The sequence below is a fragment of the Camelus dromedarius genome, chromosome 6 (assembly GCF_036321535.1).
Source record: "Camelus dromedarius isolate mCamDro1 chromosome 6, mCamDro1.pat, whole genome shotgun sequence".
NCBI classification, from domain to species: domain Eukaryota; kingdom Metazoa; phylum Chordata; class Mammalia; order Artiodactyla; family Camelidae; genus Camelus; species Camelus dromedarius.
In genome coordinates, this window is record NC_087441.1 from 63,059,899 (window position 1) to 63,071,926 (window position 12,028).

Genomic DNA, 12,028 nt, shown 5'->3' on the forward strand with positions numbered 1-12,028 from the left:
CAGGTAGCGGGAAACCAGAGAGATGCTCTGAGATGAGTAGGGCTTGGGGTGTGTCTGTGTATTTTCCATTTCTTGTCGGCTAAGGGTGAAACAGAGTCCCATATGCTGGTAACACAGTTCTTTTCTCACAGGTTTGAGTTTCTTTCAGATGGAAAGTACAAACTGGAAATCACTCAATAAGTTATTTTTTTCCAGGCTTCCCCTTAGAAAGCAGAAGGCTGAAAAGACACACAGAGGGGAAGGTTGGGAAGAAGATAAGCAGGGATGAGAAGCGCGGAAATACAAAGACTAGCGTAGCTAAACTACATTTCCCAGGAAGTCACGGGCCGGCGCACCGAACCCATCACGCCTCTTCCGGCTGTCGCGACCCTGCCGTCCATTCGCTACTCCCAGGAGCGCAGAGAAGGAGGCGGCATAGCTTCCACAGGTGCAGCAGTGACCGCTCCTGCCCGCCAGATTATCCTGGGAGACGGCGACCACTCCAACTGCGCCCGGAGAGGCGAAGAGACAGTAACCGCCGCCCCTCGGCGCCCGCGAGCCACGTGACCAGCTTGGGTCATGTGACTCCGGAGCGCGGCGGCTGAAGCCCGTTACCCCGGCAACCCCCAGGCCCTCCTTAGACCTTCCGGGAAAGCGCGGGATTCAGAGGCAAAGGTAGGCGAGGTGTGGATGCTCGCTTCCCGCTCCGGACTGCAGGGCCGCGACTGTCCTCAGACCCACTCCTCGCGGCTTTAGTTTCGGGTCACTCCCCGTCGCCGCCCCGCTCCGCTGCGGATGCGTTTTTGTCCTGCCGCAGACTCCAGAACCCGCGCTTCCTGGGGCTGGGGACCCTTTGCTTGGGATCAGCCTTTGACCCAGAATTTGCGGTCAAGACCTTTACCGCCCTCACCCAGGACTGAACAGAAACGCAGGTGAGGGGGAGGAGGTGTTACTGTGCAGGTCTCCACACCTCCCGCCTCTGCGGAAGCGAGCGAGGGTTTGAGCTGCCTCAGGGAATTAAAGTCCGGAAGCCGGCGCAGAGCCGAAGTTTGATTCCTTAGGGAGACAGGAGAGGTTTTTGTTGCAAGTCACCATTGCATAGTTTTTGTTGGCCTTCCCTCGCCCCCAAAGAAACATAATTCGTCCTGATGTGTATATATCCCATTAACTGTCTTTTAGGTAGATTCAGAGTCTTTTAATTTACTAAAATTAATACAGAAATTTGTGCCTGGAAACGTCTCCAAATCAGGAACCAGTCTATTGGCAAAACTGTTAATGTAGATTGATAAATAACTAGCTGAATGACAAGGCTGCACAAATACTATCCTTTGCAAAAGGGGAATGGTCTTTTGGATTTGCTAGTTTATAATTTTTAAAAGATTCCTTGTTTGTGTAAGGGATGTTAAAATATCACACGCACACACACCACAGATATGCTTGATTTAGGAAATATTGTGGCGGCCACTTTAACAATTGGATGTTAAGAATAAAGGTGTAATTCTAAACCCTAAGTACAAGGCAAACTGTGAAAGCTGCGTTTCCAAATTGGTTTTATTAATGTATTAGAAACTTCTTGTCCAAAACACTGGTCAATAATTGTGCATATGAGCTAAATCAAAGGAGAAATGTCTAAAGTTTATGCCTCGTAGTTTTTATGATGTGATGAATTTCCTTAAAGGCTGTTTCTTTTCTCTTGTCATGTAGTGTTTCCAACGTAAATACCTTGGAATGTTTACTTTGGGTAATGAAAATTATTGATAATGGCGCATTATTCCAAAGAAGAGCTGGATGAAGAGTTTGAACAGTTCATGAAAGAGGTAAGTTTCTGTTTTTAAAAGCTATATTGTATTCATATTCTTTTGCATTATAGGTTACTACAAAATATTGAATATAATTCCCTGTGCTGTACAGAAGAAACTTGTTGTTTATGCATTTTATACATAGTGGTTAGTATCTGCAAATCTTGAACTCCCAATTTATCCCTTCCCACCAAATTTATGTATGTATGTGTATGACTGGAACGTTATGCTGTACACCAGAAATTGACACAACAGTGTAAACTGACTATACGTCAGTTTTTAAAAAAGCTATATTGTCAATTTGTCTCATGAGGAACTCCTTCAGTTCTCTCTTTCACCTCTAAGATACAGTCAGTCACCAAGCTCTGTCACCTCTGTCTCCGGAACATATCTATCATCCATCTAGTTCTCTCCTTTTCACTGCCACCGTCCTCATCCAGGACACCATCATGTCACCTAGGCCACTGAAACAGTTCCCAAATATTGTCCCAGCGTTCCTTCACCACAGTGCAGCCAGCGTGGTCTGTGACATAAATCAGACTCTGTTACTCCCCAGTGTAGAACACTCTGTTGGCCTCTCATCACATATAGAACAAAATCCAAACTTCTTCTTGTGGTTTGTAAAGCCCTGGGTTTTGCTCATGTCCACCTTCCTGACTTTATACCACTCTTCTCCCTTGTCCATTCATGCTACAGTGGCCTTTTTTCTCCCCAAACACACCAAGCTCATTTCATATTAGGAGCTTTGTACTAGCTGTTCCCTCTGTCAGTGGTGCTGTCTGTTTCCCTAATCTTCACCTGGCTGGTGAATATCTCTTCTTAAAAATGTCTACCTAAGAGAAGTTATTTTCTGTTGATCAAGTAAAAAAAGTAACCAAGTCCCTTCTTAGTACACTATGTACTTTAATTTCTCTATGTGGCACTTAGAACCATTCACTCTTTTACTTGTTTAGCTCTATGTCCTGCCTCCCATAAGAATGAATGATCTATGACATGATGGCTGTATTTTTTTTTTATTGAAGTATAGTGGATGTACAGTATTTGTTTCAGGAGTACAGCATAGTGCTTTTATATTTTTGTAAGTTATTGTAAAATACTGGCTATCTTCCTGTGGCATACAATAAATTCTTACAACATTTATTTTATACATAGTTTGTACCTTTTAACCTGCTACACTTTTTCCTGTTTTGCCTCTCCCTGCTTCCTTCTCTTGCCGGTAACCACTGGTTTGTTCTCTCTATCTGTGAGTCTATTTCTGTTTTGTTATATTCATTCATTTAATTTTTTTAGATTCCACATGTAAGTGATTACTTACAGTATTTGTGTTTCTCTGTCTGACTTATTTCACTCAGCATATACCTTCCAGGTCCATCCATGTTGTTTCAAACAGCAAAATTTCATTCTTTTTATGGTTGAATAATACTCCATCATATGTATATATACACCACATCTTTATTCATTCTGTTGCTTCCATATCTTGGCTATTGTACATAATGCTCCTGTTATCTTTAGAGTTAATGTTTTTTGTTTTCTTAGGATATATACCCAGGAGTGGAGTTGCTGGATCATATAATAGTTCTATTTTTAGTTTTTTGAGGAACCTCCATACTGTTTTCCATAGTAGCTGCACCAATTTACATTCCCACCAACAGTGCACAAGAGTTCCCTTTTCTCTACATCCTCACCAGCATTTGTTATTTTTAACCATTTTGACAGGTGTGAGGTGATACCTTTTTAGGGTTTTGATTTGCATTTCTCTGATGATTAGTGATGTTGAGCATCTTTTTATGTGCCTTTTGGCCGTCTGTGTATCTTTTTTGGAAAAATGTCTGTTCAGGTCTTCTGCCCACTTTTTAATCAGAATGGTTCTTTTTATATTGAGTTGTATGAGCTGTTTATATGTTTTAGTTGTTAACCTCTGTCATATGACTTGCAAATGCTTTCTCCCATTCTGTAGGTTGTCTTTTCATTTTTGTCAATAGTTTCTTTTTTTTTCCCCCCGTACATTTTAAGTGTATTAAACATAATCACTTTTTTGTTTTTGTATTCTTTTTCATTATAGGCTAGTACAAGATATTAAATATAGTTCCCTGTGCCATACAATGGAAACTTGCTGCTTATCTATCTTATATGTGTAGTACTGAGTACCTACAAATCTTGAACTCACAATTTATCCCTTCCCACCCCCTTCTCCTCCTGCTAACCATAAGTTCGTTTTCTACATTTATGAGTCTGTTTCTGGTTTGTAAATAAATTCACTTGTCTTTTTTTTAGATTCCACATATGAGTGACATCATACAGTATTTTTCTTTCTCTTTCTGGCGTACTTCCCTTAGAACGATGATCTCCAGGTCCATCCATATTGCTGCAAATAGCATTATTCTATTCTTTGTATGGCTGAGTAGTATTTCATTATATAAATATACCACAACTTCTTTATCCAGTCATCTGTCAGTGGGCGTTTGTGTTATTTCCATGTCTTGGCTATTGTAAATAGTGCTGCTGTGAACATTGGGGTGCATGTGTCTTTTTTTTTTTAACTTTTTTTATTGAGTTATAGAAATTTTACAATGTTGTGTCAAATTCCAGTGTAGAGCACAATTTTTCAGTTATACATGAACATACATATATTCATTGTCACAGTTTTTTTTTGCTGTGAGCTACCACAAGATCTTGTATATATTTCCCCGTGCTAAACAAGATTATACTGTATAGCACAGGGATGGTTTCCTTTGTTGTGTAAAAGCTTTTAAGTTTGATGAGGTCCCATTAGTTTACTTTCCTTTTGTTTCCTTTGCCTTAGGAGACAGATCCAAAAAAATATTGCTACAGTTTATGTCAGAATGTTCTGCCTGTTTTCTGCTAGGAGTTTTTATGATTTCAGGTCTTAACATTTAGGTATTTATCCATTTTGAGTTTATTTTTGTATATGGTGTGAGAAAAATGTTCTAATTTCATTCTTTTACATATAGCAGCTGTCCAGTTTTCCCAGCATTACTTATTGAAGATGCTGTCTTTCCTCCATTGTGTATTCTTCCCTTTTGTGTTGTAGATTAGTTGACCATAAGTGCATGGGTTTATTTCTGGGTTCTCTATTTTCCCTTGAGTTAAGTGTCTGCTTTTGTGCCAGTATTACACTGTTGTGATTACTTTAGATTTTTAGTAGAATCTGAAGTCAGGGAGCTCAACATCTCCAGCTTCTTTTTTCTCAAGATCGCTTTGGCTATTTGAGGTCTTTTGTGGTGTTATATAAATTTTAGGGTTATTTTATCTAGTTCTGTGAAAAATGCCATGAGGTACATTAAATCTGTAGATTGCTTTTGGGTAGTATGGGCATTTTAACAATATTAATGTTTCCAGTCCATGAACACAGGATATCTTTCCATTTCGTTGTATCATCTTCAGTTTCCTTCATCAATGTTTTATAGTTTTCAGACTGTGGGTCTTCTCCTCTTTGGATAAGTTTATTCTTAGATATTTTATTCTTTCGGATGTGAGGTAGAATTATTTGCTTGGCAGGTGGAAATGTGTGTGTAGTCATTTCGGAAGTTTAAAAAGTCACCGAGGTAAGACTGTCCTGGTTGGGGGACTGTATAGTGTATTCCAAAGTGGATTTAGTCAGAGAAACCCGAGTTTGAATCCCAGCTCTGTATCACTTAATACCAGTAGCAACTTGGGCAAGTTTCTTAACTTCTCTGAGTTTATTTCTCCATTAGTAAATCTCTACTGGATTGTTTGGAGACTGAGATAACCTGGGTATAGCTTCTGACATGGACCAGGCAAGTTATTAATAAATGTTGGTTTCTTCTCCAGGAAGAGTGTGTAGAATGAGGATGAAAAGGACCAAGAGCAAGTCCTGGGAAGTCTTGTGTTTAAAAGAAGGGAAAAGGGCTGAGAGCTATTAGAGTTGGTTAGAAAAGGTCATAGGCTGCAGTGTCACCTGGGCAGTGGTGCTGCGAAGTCGAGGGGGAGAGTTTGGGGAAGTGAGAGCTGGTCACGGATCCAGTTCTGTGGCGTGATCAGGGATGATGACTGACAGTGGTCCTTTACTTGTGGCGTTCAGGAGGCCTTTGGTTCCTGGAGGAGAGCTGTTCTGGATGGGAACCAGATTTCAGAGGGCTGAGCAGTGAACTTGTGAAGTTGGTATATACGTAAAAAAGAAGTGAAAGGGAGGTAGAAATAAGTCTGTTTGTTTTTGTTTTGCTTGCCTTTTTTTCCCCTTCTTTTTGGTAGAGTAGACTTGAGTGTTCATTCTTTTATTGCACAGTCGTGCCGTGTGCTGTGTGAGCCCTGGGGTGCAGGTTTATACTGTGAGGGAGGAGGGTGGGAAGATGGAGGAGGGAGTGGCCATACAGAGATGCGGTGGGATAACCAGGGAAGGGAGAGCCTGGTGAGGTGGGAAGTGACCCCTCTGCGGGGTCTCCTTGGAGTGGAGGAGTGAATTTCTCTTCTGAGAGAGGAAAGAAATGTCCTAAAAGGTGAGTTTAGTGGTGGAGTAAGGTTTTGACCAGAGGTCTTTATTTTCTCTGTGAAGAGAGAGACCAAGTTATTGACTGAGAGTAAGGGAAGTAGATTGGGGTTTAGAGTAGGGGATACAGGATTGTACTAAAATTTGGACCTGAAGAGTAGAAAAGGACAAATGAAAGTTCATTAATCATTGTGATGTATGCTAATTTCTCTGGTAAACACCTGACACTCAGTTCTTCTGGTCTTAGAATTTTTTGTTCTTCTAGAGTGATGCTAGGTAGTTTTTCTCAATCATTGTTTATTCCTAAACCCTAGAGAGGATTTTTATCCTTTATACAAGAGGATTTTATTCTTTTTTTTTTTTTTTACCTTTCCTGATTAAGATTCTTGATCAAGTTTTCTTTATTTCTTTGTGGTTTTTTTTGATGTTTTTTCCCCTGGTTAATCGGCTTGTTTAATGCTGGGTATGAAGTCAGTATTCCGAGGTGTATTCTTGGTGTGTAAGTTATTTTGGCCACATATGTTTAGAGATATGAATATATACACTATTACTGAGAGGATTGTTTATGTGACAGCTGAACTGTGAGAGAACTAACAAGAAACGTTTTTAGTGGGAACTTTGGGATTCTTGAATTTAAAATTCAGTGGCTTATATCTGATTCAGCTTTCAGATGATTCTTTTGAAAATTCAAACAAAACACCTAGACAACCTAGAGAAGTGAAGAAGAAAGACGCAGTGCCGTGGTGGATAACTGAGGATGAATTTGAAGATGGTGGTAAATATTGGTTTTTAATTTTAAGTTATTTGACCACAAGGGGGCAGTCAAGACTTTAAATTCTGGATTTTCTTATTGTGCTCTAAATATATAAAGATAATAATCCTAATAGTGTGGATTTTTGAGATTTGAATTGATTTTCATATTTCATTTTATTATATATTTAGTGTATAATTGAGAACCTGTGTTTCTGTATTATCAGGTTATTTTACGTTGAGATAATTTATATGTACTCATATTAAGATGGTGAATAATGCAGGTATATTTATATATTATTGTGTTTAGTAGTAAATTGGTTTAGGGTGATTTAATAAGATATTCTGACTGTATTTTTTTAGCAAATCAAATGTACCTTTAAAAATATAAAATCATGCAACAGAAAGATTGTTCAGAATTTTTTTGTACATTAGATTTCAAACAGCATACCATCAACTAGGGAGAAAGAAAATATTAGTTTGAGAATCAAGAGATTATATGTCAAAGTTGGACTAAATCTTCAGTTGTCTCCAGATTTGAAGTTCTACATTATCTATTTTGTTTGTTTTCCTTTTATTTTATTTAGTTTTTTATTGAAGTATAGTCGATGTGTTAATTTTTGGTGTACAGCATAGTGATTCAGTTATACATATATATGACAATGTATTAATGTCATTGCAGTGGGAAGGTTTTAACAAATCTATGGATTTTGGTATTACTGTCTGTTAATAACAGTAGAAAAAATAATTTATTGCCCTAATGGTGAGGAACTCATTATTGATCCTGCCTGGCACATGTGTATACCTTTCGTAGAACTCTTCCTAGTCACATCTTTACAAATGGAAACTTCTCTCTTGAATATTTTCTTCAGTATACCTACTATATGTGATGTTGCAATTGTCTGTAAGGACCCCCAGGCTATCTCTAATAAGTATGTATGTTCACACTATTTGTGGATCATTAAGCACCATTTTATGAACTGATAGCATTTCTATATCTCTCCTCTAGGGGAAAAAAATTTACCTACAGCTTTTGTATTTTCCTCTAAAAATTGAGCCCAAATCCTTTAATGTGACGGTCAAGGCTCTACATCCCTAGCTAGAAAATGTGCTAGAAAAATCAGTGATTACTCTTCCCCAGGAGACACCACTGGCACCATGCCTCTGTGCAATAGCTCGGGCTTTCTTGCCGTGGAGCCCTTCCTGTCGTCATCCTTGTCCAGTAAAGCCTGGTGTCACTTACAGTCCTTGCCTAACTGCTAGCTCTCTTGTCAGCATAGTTCCTTATTTTCTCCCTGATTTTGATGTCAGAACATCACGACAGTACTTACACATTGTGTTTTGGTCTGTAGGGCTACTCCTGAGGGTGGGAACTTTGTGAGGGTGGGAAGCACTTCTTTTTCCTTATATCCCCGACCCTCAACAGTCAATATAAATATGTTTATCAATGAATGTTACGGAGAGTCTGATAGTCACTCCTCTGGTTTTTTCTTAATACTATTTTAAAGGAATTACCTTTTTGAAAAATCTAGTGTGTTTTTTTCTTAAATCCCCAGACCATGCATAATGTTAAAATTTACATGTAAAAGATTCTTTTTGAGAATCTTTCCTTTTATTGGTGCTTGAGAAGGGCATCATATGATTAAGTACTATTGAAATTATTGACAAAGATTTGAGACTTAATTAACATTAAAGTCTCTTTTCTAGAAAGTAATGAATGAGATATAGAAGACACAAACTTACCCTAAAGGGAAAGAATAGGTTCTAGACCTATTCTATAACCTGACTAAAGATACTGAAAATATTTTTTGAAGAATGTATCAATCAGAGTGGATTTGATTATAAAGGATGCAAAGGATCCTGAAGAAGGAAACTCTGACAGTGTCCATTTAAACACAAGGGAGAAGGTACACAAGGGAGGTTTCTCTGCCCAAGGGCATAACCTGGTCCCTGGTTCAATCACACTCAAACATGTTTTGAGTTCATGTTATGTTCTGAGTACTAGGCACTAGTATACAAAGACAAAATATGGTTCCTGCCGTCAAGAGTGCAGAAGTTGCTAACGAAGAGTTGAACACCCCTTTTGTGGGGAATACATTCCCAATCTTAGGTAAACGCCATTAAACATCAACATTGAGCTACTTTGACCTTTTGTGCTTTCCCTTTCGATTACCTTAAGGACAAAATGTTCTGTCTAGGTGGTGAAACTATCTAATTCTTCTACTGGCTGTACTCTTCATTAGAAATAACTAAATCATAGCTAAATCAGGTCTTGGTTTCGGATGTATTAGTCGCTTGTGAGGTTGGCTAGTGTGGGTCACATCCCTGAGTCCGGCCACAGAGCTGGGGTGAGACCCTGGACACATGCCCCAACACACTCTGACCTTGGCATGTGTGTTTTCATTTAAAGTGCCTACAGATACATCTCTTGATTTTTTTCCAGCTCTGTGGAAGTTACTATTTGATCCATTAAAACTATTATTCACACAAAGCCATAAAATAGTTTGATTCTGAACTCGTTCCACTTGTACACTAATTAGGAAATTGAAGTTAGAATTTGTGACTTAATAAAGCTTCCTTCTAAGCAAAAGTGATTTTTCTAATCTTAGTATTCATATCATACAATATAGTTACTTGTTTTTTCCATATATCAGTTTTTTTACAAGAAATACATACTACTAAGGTAAAGAAATTTTGATACTGTAGAACTTCATTGTTTTCTGGTGCTTTTGGATAAAGAGCAAAACCCTACCTCTGGCCTCTGAGGATGAGTGTGGTCTAACCATTGACCCCCGCCTGGGGGTTATTTCCTCCCAGACCACCCTGACTCTGCGGATCCAGCCTCAGTGGCCTTTCTGCATCCTCAGACGTGGCCTGTTCCCCCCAGTATTGACCCTTGGGCCTCCTCATTGCCTGCAGTTGTCCCCCCTTCTCCTTCACATAAGGCAGGAGATACACTTTAAAGTGGCCTGGCGTACTGTATTAAGTGCTTCTGCTTCAAAATAATTTTTAAAAATCTTGTCTCATTATGCAAATTTTTGAATTATTCTATTTAATACAATGCAGTGCAATCAAATAGAATTGTAACTTTTTTGTGAATCTTCGGTCTGATGGATTTTTACTTAATAGACGATATTTATTTAGTAGATACTGTCTACGAGTATAACTAGTATAACTGGAAAAAACTAGTGTAACAGTACTACCATGTTGGCGTAATGATCAAAATAGTCTTCTTAATATAGATATCCAACTATATTAAATCCCGTCCCTAGGACTGCGTGGAACAAATGTAAGCTATTTGAAAACGAAGAAGACTTCTCAGCCTGCTATGGAAGTAGAAGAGGAGTCTGCTGAAAGGATTCAATTTCTTAAGAGCAGTGGAACCTCTATCTTAAGTATTGACAGCTTGGAAGCCAATGGTAAGACATGTGAGGGCTGTGAGTTGACAGGTTACTATGCTTATTGTCAGAATTTTTAGAAAAATTAATTTATAACCGTTGTGGAGCCTCCTTTACTGAAGCATGTAGACAGTTGTAATATCTTCCTAGAGGGTTTAGAATTAAACCTCTGGAGAAGCCTTACATCTTTACATATCATTAAGAATGTAAAGCTATATTTAGTGGGTAAGAGTAAAGTAAAATATGTTTCAAATTTTTTGAAGTTTTATTATATATTATCAATAAATGCATCATTAAAATTAATTTTATCAAAATTCTGTATGTTAATAAAATATATTTGTGCTTTCCATTTAGACATAGTAGTTTCTGAGCTCAATCACAGTGTTCTCGGATTGGGATTGGACACATTAGAAGAACAAGAGGAAAAAGAGCAATTTTTTGCCAGGCTTGAGAAAGGCTTAACCTCCTCCATTGATTATTCAAGATTAAATAAGGAATTGGATTCCAATGACTCCATACATTTTAAAGCTTTACCTGGGTAATGTAAATATAATATAAACTAATCATTAAATGATTTTTGCGTCTCTCTATATTTTTGGAAGGCTGGTATATGCATGGACTTAAATGTGCAAGTATTATAACAGGCGAAAGTTAAATCTTATTTTTAATTCTCTTCTCTGTTCATTAGTTTGGTTGGAATTTCATGTGTGTATGTATACATATTCATATATACATATACATAAATGTGTATGGAATATGTTGATTTGTATTTGAGAACCTCCAAATATCTGAAATTTCATGCCTAAGATACTATCAAGTCTAATAGCACATTACCAAAGAGACGTAACTAAGTAGTTTATTAAGTGATTTTCCAAGATAAGGTAAATAAGAGAATCCAGGTAGCTCTTACAAACTCAGGGGAGATAGGAACAGAAAGGGAAGGAGGAACCAGGGAGCAAAGACTGATTTGGTTTGTGTCCTACCTTTGTGTGTGGTTGACCCTAATGATAATTAAGAAACCTCATTTATCTTGGAAATCCTACTCGTTGACCGAGCTGGTGCTGTGTAAGTGCAGTAGACCTTTGGCATTCTCAAGACTTTTGTGAAACCTGATCTCTTTAATTTCCTCAGTTTCAGTTTTTCATTTAATTTTTAAAAGTATAAAGGGAAGTCAGGTTATAATTTAAGACTTTAAGAATACCAAACTACAATTAAATGAAGGCTCAGGAGAATCATAGCCTCTGGTTACTAGAGTGCCTGTTCTCCTCAGGATGCTTAGTTTTTTTATACAGTGGACAAAGCAGTCATTGTCATGAGCTGCGTGGGATCTGAGATTTTCAGTCTACTTGCAAGCCAACAAGTTGTTGATTATTAAGCCAGTTTTATGGATACTGACAACAGATGCAAGATTCCTGGATCAGAAGCAAAAGGACTTTATTTCTTATCACAAAAGAAGTACCTGAATGTCACATTTATTTGCCTGGGTTTCCCATGCCCTTCAAGGTTCTTGTGGTCCGTGACGGCTGTCCCTCCATGCAGTGGCCTGCTTTACAGGAGAGGGTCTCTGAGCTTGGGGCATCTACTGCTATGACAGGAAGTGGAAACAAGCCTGCTTTGAGGGCAGAAACACTGCC

At 38.3% G+C, this 12,028-nt stretch overlaps 1 protein-coding gene across 4 annotated transcripts in view; it reads left to right on the forward strand.

Annotated features, from left to right (window-relative positions):
* Nucleotides 1-407: 407 nt before the first annotated feature.
* Nucleotides 408-12,028, forward strand: part of CEP162 (centrosomal protein 162) — a 74,781-nt gene continuing 63,160 nt past the window's right edge. For 3 of the 4 annotated variants that reach the window (XM_064486891.1, XM_064486893.1, XM_010980263.3), the window contains exons 1-5: nucleotides 408-654; nucleotides 1,684-1,796; nucleotides 6,910-7,021; nucleotides 10,269-10,415; nucleotides 10,749-10,932. In XM_064486891.1, coding sequence (XP_064342961.1) covers nucleotides 1,740-1,796; nucleotides 6,910-7,021; nucleotides 10,269-10,415; nucleotides 10,749-10,932 — 500 coding nt within the window. In that variant the 5' untranslated portion in view covers nucleotides 408-654; nucleotides 1,684-1,739. Of the gene's footprint in view, nucleotides 912-1,683; nucleotides 1,797-6,909; nucleotides 7,022-10,268; nucleotides 10,416-10,748; nucleotides 10,933-12,028 lie in introns of all 4 variants that reach the window. The other variant, XM_064486892.1, reaches the window with a different exon arrangement.